A 25,790-nucleotide genomic window follows, 5' to 3' on the forward strand; every position below is an offset into this window, starting at 1 on the left:
CTCGACCCGATTGGTCTAAATTGGTTGTAACATTCTGGCACTTGTACTCGATGTTTAGACACTTGCACCCGATTGGTCAAAATTGGTTGTAACATTCTGGCACCTTTGATTTAAAGCTTTCGTGACTGCAGTAATTCATATTCTTAGTTTTTTCGGTAAAGTCACGTTGAAGAGAAACAACAAAATAACAAAATATATATAAAACAATAAAAATTCTCACGACGTTTCGACCATAACTCAAACGGTCATCATCAGGTGTGTCGGTTTGCATAAATTTATTTTGAAAACGGCGCATTTATTTATTTATAAAAAAAAACGTTGGCGTCACGCGCAGCGATTGGCTGTTTGCCAGGACTAGTCCATCTATTTTTTGAAAAGAGGAGGGGGGAGACCCGATTGGTCGAAATTAGTTGGAACATTCTGGAAACTTGTACCCGATTTTTGGACACTTGCACCCGAGTGGTCTAAATTGGTCGTAGCTTTCTGGAACTCCCTCATCATCCCTCCTGTGAAGGTTTCCTAGCTTGTGTGAGACGTTGTACGTGTGAATGTTGAAATTCTTTCGCACCATACGCAGTCAACCGTGCTGATCGGAGGGTGCGAACTGTGGTCTGGGATGTTAAAACTTCATGGGCTAACTTCTCCGCTGTGATGACTTGTTTCGTGGTTTTCTTTTGGTGCTATTTCATATATATATTTTTACGAGGTCCCCCCTTGTGTGTCCCCTACATCTCGCCTGTGTCCCCACGTGTCCCCCGTGCCTCCTCCTTTCTCTCCGTGTCTCCCGGTGTCTCGCCTGTGCGCGAACACAGCGACGCGTGCATGCTGGCACGATCGCGTCAGATTGAATACATCTTGACCCGATTGGTCTACATTAGTCGTAACCTTCTGGCACTCCCTCATCGTGAGAAGTTGTATGTGCCTGTGCATATGTGTTGAACTTCTTTCGCACCGTACGTAGCCAACCGTGCTTATCGGAGGTGCGGACTGTATTCTGTGATGTCGGGACTTAATGGACTAACTTCTCTGTTGTGATGAACTTGTTTTGTTGGTGTTGTTTGTGCTTCTTTTGTTTTGGGGCTATTTATTGATTTGTTAATGATTTTTTATTTATTTTCTGAGGTTTTCCTGTGCATCGCTTGCGTCCCCCGTGCCTCCTCGTTTCTCTCCGTGTCTCCTCGTTTCTCTCCGTGTCTCTTGGTGTCCTGCTTATGCCGCTGTATGTCCCTTGCGTCTCTCCCATTTCCCCACATCGCACCCGTATCTCCCCGTCTCACCAGTTTCTGGGCACCTCCCCGCGTGTCTCCATGCATGTCTTTCTACATCTCCCCGCGTGTCCCCACATCTCACCTGTATTCCCGCGTCTCACTTGTGTCCCCGTGTCTCACCAATGTCTGGGCACCTGCCCGCATGTCTCCAGGCGTGCATCTCTGCGTCTCCCCGTACGTAGCCACGTCTCCCTGCGTCTCCCCACATCTCCCCGTGTCTCCCCACATGTCCCTGCGTCTCACCGGTGTCTGGACACCTCCCTGCCATTCTCCCCACATCTCCCCGTGTGTCCCCGGGTCTCCCCGCGTGTCTCTCCGCGTGCGTCTCCGCGTCTCCCCGCGTCTCTCCAGGCGTGTGTCCCCGCGTGTCGTCCCACCTGGCTGTAGATGATGTTGCTCTGCTTGATGGCGTCCGCGTCGAGGCGCTGGAGTCTGCTTCTGAGGCCGGCGATCGAGGCCCTCACCCCGGCCATCGCCACCTCGGCCTGCCGCTCGCGCACCCTGCCCTCCTGCAGCTGCTGCTCCCGTGCAAACTTCTGGTTCTTCACCTGCGCCAGAGTCTGCTCCAGCTCCTACGCAGAGATGAGGAGGACGTGAGGGGGGGGGGGGAAAGGACTTGAGGTGGCAGGAAAGGAGAGTGAGAAGAGCTGGAGGGAAGGGTCGTGTTGTTGGTCGCTGTATCGGTGAAATTGACAAAGGCTGAGAAGCAGGGCATTGGGTGCAATGTAGGGCAAACAAGACCGGCACCATCACGGGATTCATTACGTTCACACAGCGGCACACAGGATGCACTAGCGTGGTGCTGGCCAACCAACCCCCTCGTGCGCCGTGCCGGTCTTCAAAGGTGCTCGTGAACAGCACTTGCGCTAAAAGTCTGTTCAAGGGTATAGGGGAGATCTTCATCTTTGTCTGTGTACGTATGGAGGGGGATCGTTTAGGACGCTACTGGGCCACTGACAGCAGGTGCCCTCCCAACAACAACTGGGGGAAGAGGAGCGACGCTGACAACAACGAGCGGGGCCCCGGGCGGCACTTGGTGGCGCATCTCAATCTGTCAACCATATCACCTTGGCGTGTGCCGTGGTGATCTCCTGCACCTAGCCTGGCACATCAGTCAACCCGTAACACTTGGGTCTGTCCAGTGACGTCCTGCGCGCAAGCAGCCTTCGACACCTCAAGTGGCCTAAAGGTCCATTTAGCCTGGCACAAGTGCCGTGGTGACATCACTGACACTTGGTGGTGAACGGCGACTGTTGTTGTTTTATTTGTATAATATTTGAATTTGTATTGTGCGCTCTCGTATATGTATGCATGTATACGTGTACATTTACATGTGTGTGTGTGTATCTGCATATATTTGTACATGCGTGGTGTATTCATTTATATTTGTGTATATGTGTATTTGTGTACATCTGCACGTGTGCATGTCCGTGTGTATCTGTGTACACGTGTCCGTCCGTGTGTATCTGTGTACACGTGTCCGCGGGTGTGTGCGTCCGTGTACGTCTGCGCGACGTGTTTCCGCGATACCTTGATGCGCTGCTGCTCCTGAGCGAACATCTCGTCCATGCGCAGCGCCCGCTCCTCCGCGCTCAGCGCCGTCTCCTGGCTCGACTTGAGTCTCTCACGCAGCGACTCCCGCTCGCCCTCCAGCGCACGCAGCCTGTGCCGGCACACGGCACAGCACACCCCATGCAGCGCACGGCATGCGCGCAGCCCAGCGCAGCCCAGTGTTTTCGGGGCAGTAGCCCCCCCCCCTGTCACCTCCCACCCCATCCCGACTCCTGCTGTCCCAAGCCCTGAACTACAGGACTCGGTACAGCAGCACCCCCTGTCCCGACTCCTAGTCCTGAACTACAGGACTCGGCACAGCAGCACCCCCTGTCCCGACTCCTAGTCCTGAACTACAGGACTCGGCACAGCAGCACCCTGTCCCGACTCCTAGCCCTGAACTACAGGACTCGGCACAGCAGCACCCCCTGTCCCGACTCCTAGTCCTGAACTACAGGACTCGGCACAGCAGCACCCCCTGTCCCGACTCCTAGTCCTGAACTACAGGACTCGGCACAGCAGCACCCTGTCCCGACTCCTAGCCCTGAACTACAGGACTTGGCACAGCAGCACCCTGTCCCGACTCCTAGTCCTGAACTACAGGACTTGGCACAGCAGCACCCCCTGTCCCGACTCCTAGTCCTGAACTACAGGACTCGGCACAGCAGCACCCTGTCCCGACTCCTAGCCCTGAACTACAGGACTTGGCACAGCAGCACCCTGTCCCGACTCCTAGTCCTGAACTACAGGACTCGGCACAGCAGCACCCCCTGTCCCGACTCCTAGTCCTGAACTACAGGACTCGGCACAGCAGCACCCTGTCCCGACTCCTAGCCCTGAACTACAGGACTTGGCACAGCAGCACCCTGTCCCGACTCCTAGCCCTGAACTACAGGACTTGGCACAGCAGCACCCCCTGTCCCGACTCCTCGCCCTGAACTACAGGACTCGGTACAGCAGCACCCTGTCCCGACTCCTAGTCCTGAACTACAGGACTCGGCACAGCAGCACCCCCTGTCCCGACTCCTAGCCCTGAACTACAGGACTCGGTACAGCAGCACCCTGTCCCGACTCCTAGCCCTGAACTACAGGACTCGGCACAGCAGCACCCCCTGTCCCGACTCCTAGCCCTGAACTACAGGACTCGGCACAGCAGCACCCCCTGTCCCGACTCCTAGCCCTGAACTACAGGACTCGGTACAGCAGCACCCTGTCCCGACTCCTCGCCCTGAACTACAGGACTCGGCACAGCAGCACCCCCTGTCCCGACTCTTGCTGTCCCAAGCCCTGAACTACAGGACTCGGCATAGCAGCACTCTGTCCCGACTCCTAGCACTGAACTACAGGACTCGGTACAGCAGCACCCCCTGTCCCGACTCCTAGCCCTGAACTACAGGACTCGGCATAGCAGCACTCTGTCCCGACTCCTAGCACTGAACTACAGGACTCGGCACAGCAGCACCCCCTGTCCCGACTCCTAGTCCTGAACTACAGGACTCGGTACAGCAGCACCCTGTCCCGACTCCTAGCCCTGAACTACAGGACTCGGCACAGCAGCACCCCCTGTCCCGACTCCTAGCCCTGAACTACAGGACTCGGCACAGCAGCACCCCCTGTCCCGACTCCTAGTCCTGAACTACAGGACTCGGCACAGCAGCACCCCCTGTCCCGACTCTTGCTGTCCCAAGCCCTGAACTACAGGACTCGGCATAGCAGCACTCTGTCCCGACTCCTAGCACTGAACTACAGGACTCAGTACAGCAGCACCCCCTGTCCCGACTCTTAGCCCTGAACTACAGGACTCGGCATAGCAGCACTCTGTCCCGACTCCTAGCACTGAACTACAGGACTTGGCACAGCAGCACCCTGTCCCGACTCCTAGCCCTGAACTACAGGACTCGGCATAGCAGCACTCTGTCCCGACTCCTAGCCCTGAACTACAGGACTTGGCACAGCAGCACCCTGTCCCGACTCCTAGCCCTGAACTACAGGACTTGGCACAGCAGCACCCCCTGTCCCGACTCCTGCTGTCCCAAGCCCTGAACTACAGGACTCGGCATAGCAGCCGCCCCTCCCCCCCCCCCCCCCCCCGTGTCGCCCACCCATCCCTCCCCCATCCTAACACCTGTTGCCGTCACGGAATCAGAATCTTTGCCCGAGAGTGCAGGGAACCCTTCCCCACCTCTCGCTCCGTGACCAATAACGAGACGGGGCCCAAAGTCGCGGCCACGGCATTGGGGGTCGTCGCCCCCCACCCCCAGCCCCCCCCCCCCCGGCGTTGTAGCTGTTGCTGCCGAGTCACCGGATCCACCGCTCGTTCGTGCATTGTGCGTCCGGTAAAAGGAGAGAGGCGGAGGCTCTAGACTACATTCCTCTAGAGGGTCTCCTGTAGGGGAGCTCCTCTACAGGAGGCCCTCTAGAGCAATGCTCTTCACTAAATTTTCGGCGGGGCACTTTCGCCGATGAGACATCATTGGTGCGAGGGGGCCACCACGCATTTGAAACCATCGGGATCGACAGCACGATGACGGTGGGGAGCGTTTTCGCATTCGTGTATTGTCGGGGGCCGCACACCAGGGGCCACGCCAAAGGCCACCAGGGGCCACGCCAAAGGCCACCAGGAGCCGCGCCAGTGACCCGCGGGCCTTGCAATGAAGAAAATCCGTGTAGATCAGGGGCTGGGACAAATTGTTTCGACTCGCGGGCCACAATGGGTTCTAGAATTTGACAGAGGGGCCGGGCCGGGAACAGATGGACGGAGTGTTTGTGTGAACTAATATAAATGACGTGTTAAAAATCATTACATGAAAGGATTTTTTCCTTTAGCGGGTAGCAAAGCATTTATTTGCAAGGCAATTGAACAAATTGCACGAACACGAACAATACAAAAACGTGTCGTAACTCCCGGTCAAAGTGCGCCATCTAATGGGGAAATGGGGGGCATTACAGGAGAAAGGTAAAATTTAATTTAATATTATTTGGACAAGTTCGGCGGGCCGGATTAAAAAGCCCAACGGGCCGTATACTTTGCCCGTGTCTGGTGTAGATCGTATAGCTTGGAGCAGGGGTCTGAAACCTGCGGCTCCGGAACCGCGTGGCTATGTTAATTATTTATTAACTATTTTGGCAGGTAACAGGCCCCCACTCAGCTGTGTGGCTTTTTTTTTCGGAAGCTACCTAGGCCACAAATCATAGCAGCCCAACGGAAGGTGGCTTAGCATCGCGTGGGGATTTATCGCGGCCGGATACTCTGAACGCAAGTTGATCATAAACGTGGAGTGAAAAACCGCAGGAACCGGAGATAAAAACCGCACGACCACAGAGATAGACAGAGACATGCAAACTCCAAATACAGAGGCGTCAGGGTCGGGATAGAACCGATGACCTCCTGTATACCTCTTTAAGGACTGCTTCATGACGTTATTTATTCAGGACCGTCTCGTATTCACATGCATTGCGGCTCATGAAATATTTACGTTTTTTTTATCGAATTAGAAAAAAAAATGGTCTCTTCTTGTTATTTTCGTTGCTGGCTTAGAGACATAATCGAGCGTACAGCCTTGAGCAACCGTAGCCAATTCACCAAACATTGTGATTCCCTCTGGTGAATGTGAACGGGTACCCTGATCCACTAGAAAGCTGTGACCAAAAATAAGTAATATTTAAAAATACTTTTTTAAAAACACACTTTAATGAAATGTACCGTACTCGTAATGGCAAAACTCCACGACTCCAGGAAGTAGCCCACGAAGCTTGCCATAATGTAAGGGGCCGTGGTGATTTACAGCCAACGTCAGTTGAGCGTGGACAATTATTCCCAGGCCGAAACATAACGTATAAAAAATAATGTTTAAAATACTTTTTGTTTGATAGAATATAGTTATTATCATCTGCATGACATACGTATACCAAGTTTGCAGTCGATACCACATTGTGAAGTGGGTTAAAATTGAGTTACAAGATTTGAGGATACGACAACAACAACAGACAGAGTGAGTTAAATAAAAGCGTGTCAAAAAAATGATTTGCTTTGAGCCCAATATAGTATTCTACAGCGCCATCTGTTGGTGGAGTTTACACTGTTTTGAATGTTTTAATTCCAAGTCGGGGGATTTTTTTTACGTGGCATCAGCCCGGACGAAAATTGCTGTTGGCGCTTGTGCAAGTGTTCGTTCTGATGTATCCTGAGACAAACACCAACATTTTCTGCCAATTCACGATGCAGGTATTGACCATCAAAGACAGTCACACCTTGCCCAAGGCTGTTTAATCGAAGGCATGTTTCAGCTGTGCACGATTTACTTATCGAGGTACATTTTCCGGGGAACACGGAGTGCGAATTTTCGGCTGTACGTGGTTTGACGCTTTCTAGGATTCTCATCTCTGCGTTGGCTAAGGAGTGCGCGGTCCGCCTGCAGATGGTGCGGATTCGATATCTCATCGCCATCTTTGGTCCCCAACACACTCAAAGCGGTGGTCTCTCGCTTGACGCGTTACTCTGGAGAGGGCCCCTCAACCGGTTAACCCCCTCCACCACTCCCACCAACATCATCATCTATAGCATTATACAGAGCAGCCGCACGGTGTCTCGTATAACACCGTACAGCACACGGTGTACACCAAAACAACAGCTCGCCACCGTGGTGAGATGTTAACTACCTCACCTGGTATACAGGAGGTTGTGGGCTCGATCCTGACCCTGACTCCTATATATTTGGAATTTGCATGTTTCTCTCTTCCCATGGTCACGTGGATTTTTTTCTCCGGTCCCCCCCCGCCCCCCCCGGGTTTTTTCCCACACATTTAGAATCCGCATCACGCGTTCAGAGTATTTGGCTGCATCTATGCATTTCCACACGACGAAAAGCCACGTCGTTGAGCTATCATTTGTGATAGCCAGGTCGCTTCTAAAAAAAACAAAAAAACTGTACAGCCCAGTGGGCCTTACCTGGTAAAATAAAATATAGTTTTTAGTTTACTGTACAGCACAGAGCGTAGTGCATGACACCACGCCAGCACTCTGAATCCATAAATTACGGGCAGACAAATGTGTCACGTGAAGCATGCAGGAATGGTGCCGTGGGTGCTGCAGTTTGCGCCCACCGGTTAGTCTTGTCCTGCACCTCCTTGCCTAGGTTCGACACCTGTGCACGGGCGTTCTCCAGCTCAGTGGCCGTGCGCTCCACCGTGCCCTTCAGGGTCTCCAGCTGCACACCACACAGGACACACAGACGAGAGACAAATAGCACGTAGCATTTACGGACAGTTGAGGCAAGTGATGTTAACGAGTAGCGTCTGTGAAGGCCGGGACAGGCACACGAACGCGTGGGTGGCCAGCACCACATCGCACCAGGTACTCATTTGAGGCTGAGTCGACCTAGGGGAGGCCCAGGACCGGTTCAGATAATCTTCACCGATGTTCGTGAGCGGGGGAATCAACATTGGGTGCCCGGGTTTGTAGCGATTCACACACACACACACAATACACACAACGTTACTTTAATCCGTTTTTAACAGTACACATATATACACGTCGTTTGTCTTTTAACTGTGAATTCTTAACTATGCTATTGTTGGTTTTAATGTAACGGCGGCACGCGTCAAGCCTCCCCCAGCTGGGTTCTCCGCACCTGGTCGTGCAGCTGCTGCCGCGCGCCGTCCATCTGCAGCAGGGCGCGGCGCAGCTTTTGGGCGAGGCGCTCGCTGCCTGCCGTGCGCCTCGCGTGCTCCGCGTTGTTCTCCACCTCGCGCTCCAGGAACTCGCGCTTCTGCCGCAGCAGCTCCTTGCGCCCGCGCTGCTCCTGCCGCGCTTCGGCCAGCTCCTGAGCGGGGCGGAAGGAAGGGCGGCAAGAGGGGCGGAGGGTCGCAGCGTACCGCGCGGAACGGGTCGCGGCAGGATGAGAGGCGGGAGTGGAGGGACAGGAGGGGAGGCGGGAGTAGAGGGACAGGAGTAGAGGGACAGGAGTAGAGGGACAGGAGGGGAGGGACAGGAGGAGAGGGACAGGAGGAGAGGGACAGGAGGGGAGGGACAGCAGGGGAGGGACAGGAGGAGAGGGACAGGAGGGGAGGGACAGGAGGGGAGGGACAGGAGGAGAGGGACAGGAGGGGAGGGACAGGAGGGGAGGGACAGGAGGAGAGGGACAGGAGGAGAGGGACAGGAGGGGAGGGACAGGAGGAGCAACGGGAGGAGAGGGACAGGAGGAGAGGGACAGGAGGAGAGGGACAGGAGGAGAGGGACAGGAGGAGAGGGACGGCAGGAGAGGTACGGGAGGAGAGGTACGGGAGGAGCGGTGGTAGTGAAAGAGAGAGAAGAGGAGGAGTGGCAAAATCAGCAGGGGGCAGACGAAGGAGCACAGGGAGCATCAGGAGCAAAAGATGAATGAGCGGAAACATTTTTTTTAAATAAGATGCAACAGAAGCAGAAGAATCGGGGGAAGCAGGGGTAGGAATTAAAGAAAAAACAGCAGTGGCAATGCGAAAGCAGCGGAAGCAGACAGGTAGCAGCAGCAGGAGAAGCGTAATCAACGGTTGTATAACATCGGTAGAAGCAGCGGTGATAGGGGAAGACGCTGGGGCAGCAGAGGAGCGAAAGCAGTAAACAGCAGGAGCGGGGGAAGAAGGGGAAACAGTAGCAGCAGGAGCAATGGCACAAGCCAACAAAGAAACAGCGGAAGCAGTGGAATAAGCAGAGTGGGTAATAACGTCTAGCAGTATTAGAAGGGGATTCATCAGGGGTAGTGCCACAAATGTGGACAGCCTCTAGATATGTGGGCGCGATGTCCCTATAACACGTGGGCTTTTGCGACCAATATTATTCATAATAAAGGTTTTTTTGGGTTAGATCGTGTAAGTAAAAAAAAAATGTGTCGTGACCCTCCACCACCCGACACAGCCAATCAGTAAGTGATTTGTCACGTAAACAAAAAGTCCGATTAGTTTACTACTTCAGCCCGTCGGTGTGCCGGGGAGTAAATCCACAACATTTATAATTTGAGTCGTACGACGTTTCGCTGGTAATTACATCAACCAGCATTATCGGGCGATTTGCCAAACCCCTTACTAATTGCCTATGTCGGGTGGGGGAGGGTTACGAAAAACATTTAATAATTTACGCGATCGAACCCAAAAAAACCTTTATTACGGACGTCACTATAATCGCAAAGTGGCTTTTCACTTGGGCAGTGTGGGAAGTACGGCCAGATTTTTATCAATCCACTGCTGTCACACCAATCGTCCCTTCCCTGCTGGACGTGATATGTCCACTGACACGTATACTTGTGTATGTTTACGTGTAAGTGCACAGGTATCTGTTTGTCAACTGCGAGCACCTATGAAGGCCGACGTGGCACATGACGGGGGTGGGTGACCAGTACTACGCCCGGCCGCCTTTGTCTCCCCGGTGCTGATGATTACGCAACGCACCAGGTATTCATTTAAGGCCGAGTTCGACCTAGGGGACGCCCAGGACCGGTTCACATAATCGTCACTGGTGTTGGCTGTTTGACTGAACTTCGGGTCGCCTGGTCACTGTACGCAGCGCGGTGCCGCGAACTGCACCGCCGCTCCCCCCATAGGTGCTCGGAGAGACCTGTTCAAGGCTACATAGGTGACCTTTGTCTTTGTGTTGAAACCACGTGCGCATCGACGCGGGCATATCACCATCATCGGGGGAACGCGATCGATCGATCGAGCGAGCGAGCGATCGATCAATCGATTGGGCGAGCGATTGAGCGAGTGGGGCAAGGTGACCGACGGCCGCACGCACCAGCGCACAGCGCTCGACGTCCCGGTCCCTCCGCTGCATCTGCTGAATCGTCTCCTCCCACTGCTGCAGCAGCTGCTGCCGCTCCCGATGCGCCCGGCGGAACTCTTCTGCGGCCTTGTCCAGCTCCACCTGCAGGAGGCAAACGAGGGAAGACGGAGGGAAAAAAAAACCTCCGTCAGCCGGAGCCCCGCAACGCAGTAGCAGGCAGCGGGAAAGCAAAGCCACCGCTGGTGTTGTTTGAAATTTGCTGCTTTGGATGTCCACACGATAAGCCACTTCGTTGAGCTGCCATTCGTGGCCAGGTCGCTTCTGAAAAATAAGCTCAGTTGCTTCACCTAGTAAGATAAAAAAAAAAACATAGTTTAGTTTTATTTGTATATTACTGTTAAGTGATTTGAATACCTTGCCTATAATTTACACTCCTAATTGTTGTTGTAACGTTCTGACCTGCCCCTACTGGACATCTGTGAAAAAGAGCTTCATAGCTCATCGGATTTCTCCAGTGTAAATATTTAAATTCTGATATACAGCAAGTCCTCGCTTGACGCGTGGTGTTCACGCCACGCACTGTCGCTATAACGCGGTACTTCTATTTGGGAATGCATTTCCCACAACGATGTGTTGAATGCGCACCATTATAACGCAGAACGCGCCGCTAAGTAGTTTGTTGTCGATGACGAACTACTTTGTTGAGTTGCCCGGCTGAGCAGTGTGAGATTTCTGGGTATATGCGCGGAATGATACACACACACTAACACAAAACAAAGATCCCCCATATAGTCTTAACAGACTGTAGGGGCAAGTGCTGTTAGCGAGCACCTATGAAGGCCGGAACGGTACACGAGGGGGTGGGTGGCCAGCACCACGCCCGACCGCCTTTGTCTCCCCAGTGGCGATGTTTACAGACAGCACACCAGGTACTCATTTGAGGCTGAGTCGACCTAGGGGAGGCCCGGGACCGGTTCAGATAATCGGCACTGGTGTTGGCCGTGAGCAGGAATCGAACCCGGGTCGCCAGGTTCATAGCGCAGCGCGCTAACCGCTAAACTATCGCTCCCCACTCGCTCTCTTACACACAAAGATCCCCCGTATAGCCTTAACAGACTGTAGGGGCAAGTGCTGTTAGCGAGCACCTATGAAGGCCGGAACGGTACACGAGGGGGTGGGTGGCCAGCACCACGCCCGACCGCCTTTGTCTCCCCAGTGACGATGTTTACACACCGCACCACACCCACACTCTCACACACACTCTCGCACACACACACAACGTTGTGTTTGGAGAGTCACCTGCGTCATCACAGTCTCCGTGACTTCATTCTCGAGGTATCGTCTCTTTTGAGACTCCTCATCCGTGAGCCGGTCGAGTCTCAACATCAGCTCCTGCACCACGTGTCATGATGCGCAGAGGCACAGCAGTTAAGTTACCATCAGCAGCATCATCAGCAGCGAAGGTTCCATTATCATCAAGTGGCAGAAAATGTATCATTTAGCATCAATAGTGGCAGCACATTCATTCTTAAGTGGGCGCGTGCGTGAGTGGATGTGTAAGTGGGTGAGTGTGTGTGCGTGGGTGAGTGTGTGAGCGAGTGAGTGGATGAGTAAGCGTGTAGGTGAGTGGGTGGGCGGGCGAGCGAGTGCAGTGAGTGAGGGAGCGAGTGAGTGGATGAGTAAGTGTGTAGGTGAGTGGGTGAGTGAGCAAGTGGATGAGTAAGCGTGGAGGTAAGCATGTGAATAAGTGGGTGGGTGAGTGTGTGAGCGAGCGAGAGGGACGAGTAAGCGTGTAGGTGAGTGAGTGAGCGAGTGGGACGAGTAAGCGTTTGGGGGAGTGAGTGAGCGAGTGGTACGAGTAAGCGTGTAGGTGAGTGTGTGTGTGAGCGAGCGAGAGGGACGAGTAAGCGTGTAGGTGTGTGTGTGAGTGAGTGAGTGGTACGAGTAAGCGTGTAGGTGAGTGTGTGAGTGAGTGAGTGGTACGAGTAAGCGTGTAGGTGAGTGTGTGAGTGAGCGAGTGGTACGAGTAAGCGTGTAGGTGAGTGTGTGAGTGAGCGAGTGGTACGAGTAAGCGTGTAGGTGAGTGTGTGAGTGAGCGAGAGGGACGAGTAAGCGTGTAGGTGAGTGTGTGAGTGAGCGAGTGGGACGAGTAAGCGTGTAGGTGAGTGAGTGAGCGAGTGGGACGAGTAAGCGTGTAGGTGAGTGTGTGAGCGAGCGAGAGGGACGAGTAAGCGTGTAGGTGAGTGAGTGAGCGAGTGGAACGAGTAAGCATGTAGGTGAGTGAGTGAGCGAGTGGTACGAGTAAGCGTGTAGGTGAGTGTGTGAGCGAGCGAGAGGGACGAGTAAGCGTGTAGGTGAGTGAGTGAGCGAGTGGAACGAGTAAGCGTGTAGGTGAGTGAGTGAGCGAGTGGTACGAGTAAGCGTGTAGGTGAGTGAGTGAGTGAGCGAGAGGGACGAGTAAGCGTGTAGGTGAGTGAGTGAGCGAGAGGGACGAGTAAGCGTGTAGGTGAGTGTGTGAGTGAGCAAGTGGGACGAGTAAGCGTGTAGGTGAGTGTGTGAGCGAGCGAGTGGTACGAGTAAGCGTGTAGGTGAGTGTGTGAGCGAGCGAGTGGGACGAGTAAGCGTGTAGGTGTGTGTGTGAACGAGCAAGCGAGTGGTACGAGTAAGCGTGTAGGTGAGTGTGTGAGCGAGCGAGTGGTACGAGTAAGCGTGTAGGTGAGTGAGTGAGCGAGCGAGTGGTACGAGTAAGCGTGTAGATGAGTGTGTGAGTGAGCGAGTGGGACGAGTAAGCGTGTAGGTGAGTGTGTGAGCGAGCGAGTGGTACGAGTAAGCGTGTAGGTGAGTGAGTGAGCGAGCGAGTGGTACGAGTAAGCGTGTAGGTGAGTGAGTGAGCGAGCGAGTGGTACGAGTAAGCGTGTAGGTGAGTGCGTGAGTGAGCGAGCGTGGGACAAGTAAGCGTGTAGGTGAGTGTGTGAGCGAGCGAGCGAGTGGTATGAGTAAGCGTGTAGGTGAGTGTGTGAGTGAGCGAGAGGGACGAGTAAGCGTGTAGGTGAGTGTGTGAGTGAGTGAGCGAGTGGTACGAGTAAGCGTGTAGGTGAGTGTGTGAGTGAGCGAGCGAGTGGTACGAGTAAGCATGTAGGTGAGTGTGTGAGCGAGCGAGTGGTACGAGTAAGCGTGTAGGTGAGTGTGTGAGCGAGTGGGACGAGTAAGCGTGTAGGTGAGTGGACGGGTGAGTGAGTGAGCGAGCGTGGGACAAGTAAGCGTGTAGGTGAGTATTGTGGGTGAGTGAGCGAGCGAGTAAGTGTGTAGGTGAGTGAGCGAGCGAGCGAGCAAGTGGCCGAGTAAGCGTGTAGGCTGGCGGGTGGGCGGGCGGGCGGGCGGGCTAGCGATCCTCACCCGGATCTTGCCCTCGTCGAGCCGTGCGTATCTCTGCAGCGCCTCGATGTCCTCGTCCCTGCGCGCTGCCTCCTCCAGCCACGTGTCGAGCGCCAGCTTGTCCCAGCGCAGCTCGGCTCGCTTATCCTCCAGCCGGCGCGTCGCCCGGAACAGCTCGTTCTGCGGCCGCCACCACCGCCAAAGTTGTCATCGTCGCGGCCGTCACGGTCATCCCCTTTATCGTCGTCTTCGTCATCATCATCGTCGTAATTTAAAATGCCTTCATCGTCATCATTGCCATTGCCTTCATTACCATCATCGACATTGCCTTCATCATCGGCATTCCATCATCGTTATTGCCTCCATCATGGTCACTGCCTTCATGATCGTTGGCATCATCATCGCCTTCATTATCATTGTCAATAGCATTATCGTCAACAGAATAAAAAAAAAATATTATGCATACGATAATCAGCCACACGCGGCTACGGAGACGCAGATTGCCGACCCCTGTGCATGGCTATTCAAGCCATCGTAGCGTGTTCGCGTGCGTGCGTGCGTGCACGTGCGTGCGTGCACCTGGTGGTTGTTCTGCCTCTCCCTCGCGTCGTGCATCTCCGCGTCGAGTCGGCGCAGCTCCTGCTTGAGGCGCCCGCCCTCGCGCTCGGCGAGTGTCGCGAAGTGCGACTCCGTCTCCAGCTCCTTCTCCCGCGCGCGGCACAGCACCTGCGAGCACCAGCGAGACGCGCGAACACAAAGGCTCGCCCACCCCCCACCCACCCACCCACCCGGATAGCCTTATCAGACCGTTGGGGCAAGTGCTGTTAGCGAGCACCTATGAAGACCCGGCGCACGGTGGATTAGTGGTAGGTGTGGCCAGCAAGGTACGTGGCTTGGTTATGGGTAAAAGACGCCACCGACTGGAGTTGAACCGGGATTGCTGTGTTAGTAGACAAAATGTGTGCTAACCGCGAACCCCCAAAAGGCAAAAAAAATCCCCCGTACAGCCTTTAACAGGCTGTTGGGGCAAGTGCTGTTCGCGAGCAGCTGTTAAGAATGACACGGTACACGAGGGGGTGAGTGGCTAGCACCACGCCCCATCTGCCTTTGCCTCCCTAGTGGCGATGTTTACACATTGCACCAGATACTCGATTAAGGCTGAGTCGACCCTAGGGGAAGCCCAGCACTGGTTCAGATAATCGTCACCGGTGTTGGTGGCCCGTGAGCGGGAATCGAACTCGGCTTTGCCGGCTGGGTTCGCGTTGCAGCGCGCTAACCGCTGCACCACAGCGAGACACACACATACACGAGACAACAACAACTGCCATTCACCACTATGTGGCGGTGACATCACCACAGCACTCGTGCCAGGCTATGTGCACTTTAAGACCACGTGAAGTATGGCCTTCGAATGAGACTGACACACGCGCACACGCCTCGAACACACTCCCTCTTACTGCTGCCACTCCGGTGAAATTCTCAGCACCGCCCATCGTCCCTTCCAGCGATGTGTCTTGCCCGAGCACATCATTACAATTTCTTAACGTCAAAATGAAGTCTTCAACCTCGTATGTATTCTACAATCCATGCGTTCCTCTTTTGGTCTCTCAGAGTAACGTCTTTGTTATTAGCCGCTTATCATACAGATAAGGCTGCACTCACAGAAATTCAAAGGATGCCACCCAGGCCAGAATATGTGGCGCTAACGGCACGTGTGTGCTAGCTTAGGAAAGAAAGTCTGCTAATTTTACAGAAGAAAGCCACTGGGCATGAGTGTCTTAGGGCCACGGACATTTATCCTTTGTACGAGTCTGGCAAACGGTATTGAAACTAAACTGTAGAACACCGGCTGCTGTTATCTTAGGGCTCACTCAATCAATAGATAGCGAGGGCAGAGTTGAAATAGCCATTTGTGTATGAGCGCAACGTGATTGCCTTATACGACGTCGATGTTTTTGAGTAAACCCGGCTGCGTTTTATATAGCGCTGAAGATGGAAGACGTCAGAAGGCGAAAGTGCCTTCTGACTCCACTCGGCTCCCTGTAATAACTGCGCACATCGTTGAGTTTTCTTCATCCGTTCCACGGATGAAGATCCCGTGTCGCCAGGTGACCGGCTATGTTACAAGGGAGAGCCGTGGTGCTGCGTGAACACAGCAGCAGCAGCAGCAACAAAAGACAATGCCATCGTCCTACTGTAGTGTAAGAGGTAGTGTGCTTTTGGCAAGTTTGTGAGTCTGCGGTTGAGCTTACGAATGAGTGAGTGAGGGAGCTAGTGAGTAAGCGAGCGTGCAAGTGAGCCAGGGAGAGGATAAGTTATCGAGCGAGTGAGTGGGCGGGCGAGTGACCGGGTGAATGAGATAGTGCTTTGGTTAGTGAGTGTGTAGGTGAATTAATATGTGGGGGAATGACAGTGTCATTGACGGGATGAGTGGGTGAGTCAATAACTGAGTTACTTGAGTGGTTGAGTGATGGAGTGAGTTAACAAGTGAATGAATGAGCGAGTGAGCAATCCGAGTGAATGAGTTAACAGGTGAGTGAGCACCTGCGTGTTGGTGAACTCCTGTTTCACGTTCTTGAGATGCTCCACCATGGCGTGAAGTCGTTCCTCCTGCTCCATCATTTCCCCTTCCATCGACACATTCTCCTGCAGTCGCTTCTGCAGCTACAGCAGCATAAACCCGACAGAACCAAGCATTACTGCCACGCCAACACAAGAACATTGTTGTCATATTACAGTCCTATAAGTGTGGGGGATGGTTAGCATAGTACGTATCCCTCGCGCTATGCACACAGTACACACACAGTACACACACAGCACACACACACACCATGCTGTCTCACGTCCGACCGCATAGCCGCATCTGAGTGAATTAAAAACCACATGCTGTCTAGCGGATTTGTGGTAGAAATATGTTGGCCGAATTTACGGCGCAAAATCACACGCACATCGATCGAGGGAAACCTGTAAGCTTGCAATCCTGAAGTTATAGGTTCGATTCCATCTCCCGGAACGGCAGTTTAAACAATGCTGCACGTTTCTTAATCCGTCTCAGCCTCTGATTTAAAGCTTTCGTGACTGCAGGAATTCATATTCTTGGTTCTTTCGGTAAAGTCACGTAGAAGGGAAACAATCAAATAATAAAAAAATGTAAAACAATAAAATTCGCAAGTAAATTTGTTTGCTGTGGTTTTCACACCTGATGATGATTGCTTGTGTTGCAGTCGACAACGTCGTGATAATTTTATTGCTTTATATATTTTTTATTACTTTATTGTTTCCCTTCTACGTGACTTTACCGAAAGAAGCAATAATAAGAATCCCCGCCTCTGTCCACCCAGCAGTACAGACAGACACGCCGCGGTTAGTCGATCCACAGGTAGTGTGAGTGTGGTGGGGTAAAGTGTGAGTACTCCCCGCGTAGTCCAAGACGATGAGTGAATGCATTCATTGACGAACAAATGAATGCAGATACGAGGACATGAACCCGCATGCGCTGCAATCATTCATTTGGATAACCCGCGCATGAAGGATGCATTCGTTGAGTCGATTGACTCATCCGCGCAAACATACGCCAGGTAATTTCAGCTAATGAATGCACTAATTGTATTCATACAAGACTGTACACTGGGGTAAAGTGTGAGTTATTGGGCAGCGTGGAAGAGGAGGCAAAATACCCTCTATAGCACCTCTATAGTGGAGGCTACTTCCACAAGCGGGTGCGTTAGAAAGCCATTGCAGGGCTGCGCCTTTACTATTTACTGGGGGAAATAGGATGTTGTTGTGAGTGACATGCCCTTACTGGACGTCTGTGAAAAAGAGCTTCATAGCTCATCGGATTCCTCCAGCATACATTATTCCGATTCTGATGTATCTCGTAAACGTCACTTTCTAATGTACCTTAAAAACGCAGCATTGTAAAATGTATTACAAAGTGTAGATCGTACCTGACAACCCCTTATCAGTAGTGCCTATCTTATCACAGACCAACTCAGAACTTATTGGTCACCCCGTGCCCCTTATAAATCTCAACGTTCATCCTATAAAGTCCCATCACAAGTGAGAAACACAGACATTATTTTTTTGCCTGCATTGAAACGGATGTACGCCGAATGGATCTAAAAACTAAATTTCCCCTGTACAAGAACACGGGGTGAAACCGTACGGATTGTTGATAGGTACGTGACTATATATTTATATATATTTTTTAAAAAATTCAAATGGCAGGCTGGAAAGTGAGGCCTACCTGCATCTCCAAGGCTTTGTTTTCCTCGTTTGCGACTGGGATCGCCATCCCCTCGTCCCATTGCAGCTCGGCGAGCACCGACTCGCTCATCTCGCCTAAAAAAAACAAAAAAAATATTCCCTCGTTTAAAAAGTGGGAACGTTTAAACAAAGAGTTTGCGAACCGCGAGTAGCACAATTTGTATACACGCCGTTGCCTTGACGACACGGAGAGGCCCACCTCCCCCACTCGATCACGTGGCGCGCGTCCTCCACCGCTATTGGCTGATTGGTGAGGAGGGGGGGGAGGTTTCTATAGGGCGGGGAGCGGTGGTGCAGCGGTCAGCGCGCTGCTGTTGCCTGGCACGGCTTTGTTAAACATCGCCACTGGGGAAGACAAAGGCGGGCCGGGCGTGGTGCTGGCCACCCCACCCCCTTTGTGTGCCACAGTGCCGGACTTCATCGGTGCTGCTTGCTTCGCTGAACTGCACTTGCCCCAATGGTCTGCTGGGGGCTACGCGGGGGACCTTTGTCTATGTACACGCCGTTGCCATGGTGACACGGACAGAGGCCCCCCCCCACCCTCTCTCCACTCGGTCACGTGGCGCGCGTCCTCCACCGCTATTGGCTGATGGGGAGGGGTGGGGGCGGTGCCAGCGGGTGGTGAGCCCCGGAGGAGCGACGCTCACAACAACGAGCGGAGCGCCGGGTGGATAAAATGCAGCGAGTTGGCACAGCAGGGGGTACGGCTTGGCGCATATACCAGTCAGCCCAGCCATTGCACCTTCCGGGACTGTCCCGAGACCTGTCAGCGAGCCTTCGACATTTCACGTGGCCTCAAAGTGCACCTAGCCTGGCACGGGCGCCGTGGTGACGTCACAGTCACTTCGTGGCGAATGGCGGCTGCTTTTGAATTGGAGCGGTGGTGCAGCGGTTAGCGCTGCCGATGCGCTACCGCCCCGAGTTCGATTCCCGCTCACGGCCACCAACACCAGTGACTAATATCCGAACCGGTCCCGGGCCTCCCCTAGGTCGACTCAGCCTCAAACGAGTACCTGGTGCGGTGTGTCAGGGGCCGTCCATAAATGACGTCACGTGATTTTGGACGATTTTTGACCCCCTCCCCCTTGTCACACGGCGTCACAAAAAGTCAGACACCCCTCAAGTATGACGTCACAAAGCTCTGCCCCCCCCCCCCGCCCAAAACCATATTTCCATTTTGAAAATAAAACATGCTCCAAATCGCTTTAAACTATTGTCATTGTAGTGCGTATTTAATGTGGCGCTGCACTCTGATGTTGTAGGAGAAAACATTTATTAAAAAGTCTATTTAATTAAGTAGAATGTGTTGTCTATATTTATTTAATATGACGTCACATTTCTCAAACCCCCCCCCCCCCTCGTCACACATCGTCACAAATGTCTGACCCCCCCCCCCTAGGTGCGTGACGTCATTTATGGACGGCCCCTAAAATATCGCCGCAAGGAAGACAAAGGCGGCCGGGCGTGGTGTTGACCACCCACCCCCTCGTGTGCCACAGTGTCGGCCTTCCTAGGTACTGCTACTCGCTAACAGCACTTGCCCCAACAGTCTGTTAGAGGCTATGCGGAGGGACCTTTGTCTTTGTACACGCGGTTGCCGTGACGGCACAGAGAGCCCCCCCCCCTTCCACTCGGTCACGTGGCGTGCGTTCTCCACCGCTATTGGCTGACGGCGAGTGCTATAGGGATGATGATGAGACTCGTGATTTAGACTGGAGGAGGATCAATCTTCAGTTCAGTTTATTTTGGTATAGCCCTGTGAGCCATTCGGCTCTTGAATCGGGTGCAACCACGCCAAACAAAATAAACACAAAACACGAACAAGAAAAACATCTTAAAGTGACTATGTTACTGAGGAAAACAGAAAATCCATGGGAAAAAAACAGCAAAAATTTTCCTGAAAAAGCACCGTACACCAACGCTGTGTGTAAAAAATCCCAGTGGGATGCAAGTCAAACAACAACAACAACAACCACAAAAACTTAGATTAAGGCCATCAGTCTAACTCCGTACTACAACAAAACAAACATGTCCAAACCAAAAAACGTTTTCCAAATCACCAAAAAATAAAGCCATAATTGCAACGTAACAGTGATCACAGGGACTGTGACCGAATTTTTACAATAAACTACATAAATAACATGTAACACCAAATCCTAGAGACACAGCTGGCTGCATGAGTTACTCCACAACAACAGAAGCATCGGTCGGAGTATCAAATTTTTCAATGCACCTTTAAGATCAGCACGCTAAATCAACATACAGATAATACTTTTGCGGCGTCATCCGGAGCGAAACATTTTATTTTATTCTACGCCAATGAATAGCAGTGGCAGCTAGGGGTGTACAACTCCTCTAGAGCAAAAACTTGATTAGAGCAGTTTTGAGAGAAGATCTGATGAGCTATAAAGCTCTTGTTCACTGGGGGCACGGAGGTCAGAACGTTACAACGACGAGCAATACAAAAATGAACACGACATGAGTGCAGAGTATAGGAAAGGTCAATAAACTACTTTTAATATGCAAATAAAACAACCAAATATATAGTTTTTTGGGGTTATTTAAGCCTTTTAAAGCAACGAAACAGAAGGATTTGTCCATAAATATGTCTGTCCGCCTGATAACGCGAGTTATGATTACTGGCAAAACGTCCTACTCAGATTGCAAATGTTGTGGATTTGCTCTCAAACACACCGGTGGTGCTGTATGAGTAACGAATTGGGACGTTCTGTTCACGTGACAAACTATACTAATTGGCTGTGTCGGGTGGTGGAGGGTTTAACCACACATTTATATTTACGCGATCTAACCCAATTTTTTTTTATGGATTATAGCATTCTTGATGACAGACGCTTGTGTTGCGACCGAAAAGTCGTGTTTCTTTTATTCTTTTTTTCTGTCTACGTGACTTTACCTAAATAAACAGAGAGTAGAGAGTATGGATGCAATTCATATTCTTAGCTCTTTCGGTAAAGTCACGTTGAGAATATGAATTACTGCAGTCACGAAAGCTTTAAATCAAAATTTAGTATGGATGATACTCTGTGGTTCTTTCAGTAAAGTCACGTAGGTATATTTTACTTATTTTATTTTCTACCTACGTGACTTTACCGAAAGAACCAAAGAGTATGGATTCCTGCAGCCACGAAAGCTTCAAATCAAGATTAATATGGATGATATTATATACGTATATTTGGATTCACCACACCCGCCGCCTTTGTTTCCCCAGTGGCGATGCTCACACAGCAGAGCAGTTACTCGTTTGAGGCTGAGTCGACCTAGGGGAGGCCCAGGACCGGTAAAAATAAGCATCACCGGTGGTGGCCGTGAGCGGGAATCAAACTCGGGTCGCCGGGTTCGTAGCACGGCGTAGCGCTAACCACTACACTACAATGCGTTACGCTTCCACACACACTCAGACACACACACACAGACACACACACAGACACATACACAGCGCGCTAACCGCTACACTACAATGCGTTACGCTTCCACACACGCACAGACACACACAGACAGACAACAACAACAACCGCCATTCGCTACTAAGTGGCGGTGACGTCACCACGACGCTTGTGCCAGGCTATGTGCACCATGAGGCCACGTGAAGTGTCGAACGCCCCCTGGCAGGAGGTCACTGGGCAGACCCAGGTGCCACGGGTCGACTGACTGAGATGACTGGCTGATGCACCACCTGTGCCCCCTACTGTGCCAACCTGTTGTGCTTTAGCCACCCGGCGCTCCGCTCGTTGTTCTGAGCGTCGCTCCTCCGCCCTCCGTTGTTGTTGGAGGGCGACTGCCTCCAACTGCCCAGTAGCATCCTTCACGAGCCTCCTCCACAGAGGCCGATCTTGACACCGCTGGTACCAGTCATCGGCAAGTCCACTCAACTCCACGTCCTCCTGTACCACATCACTCCATCTCTTCTCTAGCCCGTGCCGCGCCCGCTTAGCCCCCTCAATCCGGCCAAACAAAAGCTGTTTCGGCATGCGGTGGCTGGGCATGCGGGCTACATGACCCAGCCATCGCAGCCTTGCCTGCCGGAGGAGCTCACCGATGGGACCCTGCCCAGATCTTTCAAGGATTTGTGAGCTCCTCACACAATCCAGTCTGGTTAAACCCAGGATGGATCGTAGGCAGGCCAGCCTAAATGTTTCTAACCGGCGAAGATGCTCCATTAGGGGGGTCCACGTTTCGCAAGCGTAGAGAAGGGAGGGAATGACCGTGGCCGAGAAGACCTGAAGCTTAGTGCGGAGCGACAGACCAGGTAGCTTCCACACAGCGTTACGCAACCGATGAAAAGATATTGCCGCTCGACTGATTCGGAGTGAGACCTCTGTTGTTAAACTGGAGCCAGTCATAAGCACACTGCCCAGGTATGGGAAACTCCATAACTGCCCCATCACCGATTGGGAGTTGTGGGGGTGGAGTGTCCGATGGTACAAAATACCCAGGCAGGTGCTTAGTTTTGGTGGGGCTGATGGTAAGGCCCCACCTCTTAGTGGCACGCTCCAGTCTCAGCAGCAGCGTCTCCAACTCCTCCTCTGCCTGAGCAGCTATTACCAAATCATCAGCATACATAACGTGGTTGAGCAATAGGGAGCCATCCCTTGACCGCACCCGGGCATCGATTAGCCTCCCATTATATCTGTACCATATGGAGATTCCCCCGGTACAGCTATTGAAGGCTTCACGAACTACGTGGTCAAAATAGATGTTAAATAATGTGGGAGCCAGAGGACATCCCTGTCGCACCCCAAGGTGTACAGGGAATGGCTCTGACTCCCGGCCACGTAGTTTTACCCGGGCCCGCTCACCATCATGAAGGTCCTTAATGATCGTGAGCAGAGGGTCAGGTACTCCAAAAGCACGAAGAACGACCCAGAGCCCAGGCCTACTGATGGTATCATAGGCCTTGACCAGGTCAATAAAGCAGAGATGTAGGTCTTGTTGGAATTCCCTACACCTCTGCTGTAGCAGACGGACAGAAAATATGGCATCTGTGCAGGACCGCCCTTTCCTGAAACCGCATTGACAGACAGACACAGACACATACACAGCGCGCTAACCACTACACTACAATGCGTTACGCTTCCACGTGCGTGGGTCACGTGACAGATTTGACGTCACAGCTCACTTCCGTGCAAAAAATCTATGCATTATTGAGCTCCCACCCCCCCCCCCAAAAAAAAAAAGTCAATTTTTATAATGTTTGCATGGTGTACAGTCTGGAAAGTACCCACATGGCAAATTTCAAGTTTGTTGCATCTCGGGAAGTACGCTAAACATTTTGAACAGACACACATATTCACTAAATTTTGATTTAAAGCTTTCGTGACTGCAGTGATTCATATTCTTGGTTCTTTCGGTAAAGTCACGTTGAAGTGAAACAATAAAATAATAAATATATATGAATATATATAAAAATATATTAAACAATATATATTATTGTTTCCCTTCAACGTGACTTTACCGAAAGAACCAATAATACATATTCACTGCTTTGCTTTTTATATTTATGGAGATTTATACTGGAAGAATCCGTTGAGCTATAAAGCTCTTTTTCACAGATGTCCAGTAGGGACGGGTAAGAAAGTTACAACAAGCAACACAAAAACACGATAGGAGTGCAGAGTATAGGTAAGGTAAATACATCACTGTAAAAAATATATATCTATAATTGAAACTAAACTATATATATTTTATTTTACCAGGTAAAGTCCACTTAGCTATTAACTCCTTTTCCAGAAGTGACCTGGCCACAATTGTTAGCTCAACAAAGTGGGCTTATCATGTGTACATTTATAGCAGAAAAATAATCTTAATAATATAAGTGCATGCGGACCCGGAGATTAAAACAAATCTGCGGGATCATGCATAGAGAGAGAGACATGGGGTGAGAGAGAGACACGGGGTGAGGGAGAGACACGGGGAGAGAGAGACACGGGGAGAGAGCGAGAGACACAGGGTGAGATAGAGACACGGGGTGAGGGAGAGACACGGGGAGAGAGAGAGAGACATGGGGTGAGGGAGAGACACAGGGTGAGGGAGAGACACGGGGAGAGAGCGAGAGACACAGGGTGAGAGAGAGACACGGGGTGAGGGAGAGACACGGGGAGAGAGAGAGAGACATGGGGTGAGAGAGAGACACAGGGTGAGAGAGAGACACAGAGTGAGGGAGAGACACGGAGAGAGAGCGAGAGACACAGGGTGAGAGAGAGACACGGGGTGAGGGAGAGACACGGGGAGAGAGAGAGAGACATGGGGTGAGGGAGAGACACGGGGAGAGAGCGAGAGACACAGGGTGAGAGAGAGACACAGGGTGAGGGAGAGACACGGGGTGAGGGAGAGACACGGGGTGAGAGAGAGACACAGGGTGAGAGAGAGACATGGGGGAGAGAGAGACACAGGGTGAGGGAGAGACACGGGGAGAGAGCGAGAGACATGGGGTGAGAGAGAGAGACATGGGGTGAGAGAGACACAGGGTGAGAGAGATAGACATGGGGTGAGAGAGAGAGAGAGACACGCGTAGAGAGAGAGAGACTTGGGGTGAGAGAGAGACACAGGGTGAGGGAGAGACACGGGGAGAGAGAGAGAAAGGGGGTGAGAGAGAGAGAGACACGGGGTGAGGGAGAGAGACACAGGGTGAAGGAGAGACACGGGGTGAGAGAGAGAAAGAGACATGGGGTGAAGGAGAGACACGGAGTGAGGGAGAGACACGGGGAGAGAGAGACACACAGGGTGAGGGAGAGACACGGGGAGAGAGGGACAGGGTGAGAGAGAGACATGGGGTGAGGGCGAGACACGGGGAGAGAGAGACAGGGTGAGAGAGAGACACGGGGAGAGAGAGACACGCAAACTCCAAATGTACAACAGGCGTCAGTGTCGGGATTGAACCTCTGACCTCCTGCATACCAGGCAAGGTAGTTAATATTCGCTGATCTTGATTACTCAATGATGGTGATTATTACGAATTGATTAGATGATGATTAATGAAAAGATGATTACGAAATGATTAAAAGATGATGACTAAATGATGATTACTCAATGATGATGACTACTTTATGATTACTAAATGATTAATAAAATTATGATTTCTAAATTATTATATGATCAAAAATTGTATTACATTATGGTTATTTAATTATATTTATTATTGCAGTGTAAAAACAGGATAAAATCATGATAATTTAATTATGATTATGTGATGATATTATTAAATTATTGTTACTGGTTTAACACGTGATTATGAAATCATTGGCCATGATGATGATTACTAAATGATGATTAGATAATGATTATATGATGGCGATCACTAAACGGTGTATTATTACTTATTCACCACTTGTTAATAAACGATGGGGCTGGTGGGATGTGAAGAAATATTGCTTTGTGCACTGCTTTTCGATTTCTTCTACAAAGCAGTTGTTTTTCGCGCTGATTTCTCTCGGCTTAATCGTGGCACGTTGCGTTAGTGTTCTTCGCGTTGTCACTTTGGTGATCCGGGTTACTCGTGCAAAATTACGCCTCATCCTGGTCTCTTCACCTGGCTAGACAAAACAGACAAGGAACGTCTA

At 51.8% G+C, this 25,790-nt stretch overlaps 1 protein-coding gene across 2 annotated transcripts in view; it reads right to left on the bottom strand.

The window, feature by feature from the left end:
• Window positions 1–18,433, bottom strand: part of CCDC39 (coiled-coil domain 39 molecular ruler complex subunit) — a 37,052-nt gene extending 18,619 nt beyond the window's left edge. For both annotated transcript variants that reach the window (XM_032975010.2, XM_032975009.2), the window contains exons 1-10: window positions 18,194–18,433; window positions 16,492–16,611; window positions 14,527–14,673; window positions 13,969–14,127; window positions 11,872–11,964; window positions 10,585–10,713; window positions 8,450–8,641; window positions 7,923–8,026; window positions 2,799–2,931; window positions 1,646–1,840 (exon numbers count right to left, since the gene is read on the bottom strand). In XM_032975010.2, coding sequence (XP_032830901.2) covers window positions 1,646–1,840; window positions 2,799–2,931; window positions 7,923–8,026; window positions 8,450–8,641; window positions 10,585–10,713; window positions 11,872–11,964; window positions 13,969–14,127; window positions 14,527–14,673; window positions 16,492–16,611; window positions 18,194–18,283 — 1,362 coding nt within the window. In that variant the 5' untranslated portion in view covers window positions 18,284–18,433. The remainder of the gene's footprint in view (window positions 1–1,645; window positions 1,841–2,798; window positions 2,932–7,922; window positions 8,027–8,449; window positions 8,642–10,584; window positions 10,714–11,871; window positions 11,965–13,968; window positions 14,128–14,526; window positions 14,674–16,491; window positions 16,612–18,193) is intronic.
• Between the last annotated feature and the right edge of the window lie 7,357 nt (window positions 18,434–25,790).

This window comes from Petromyzon marinus, chromosome 55, assembly GCF_048934315.1.
Source record: "Petromyzon marinus isolate PM22_M1 ecotype Great Lakes invasive population chromosome 55, UKy_Petmar_22M1.pri1.0, whole genome shotgun sequence".
Taxonomy (NCBI): domain Eukaryota; kingdom Metazoa; phylum Chordata; class Hyperoartia; order Petromyzontiformes; family Petromyzontidae; genus Petromyzon; species Petromyzon marinus.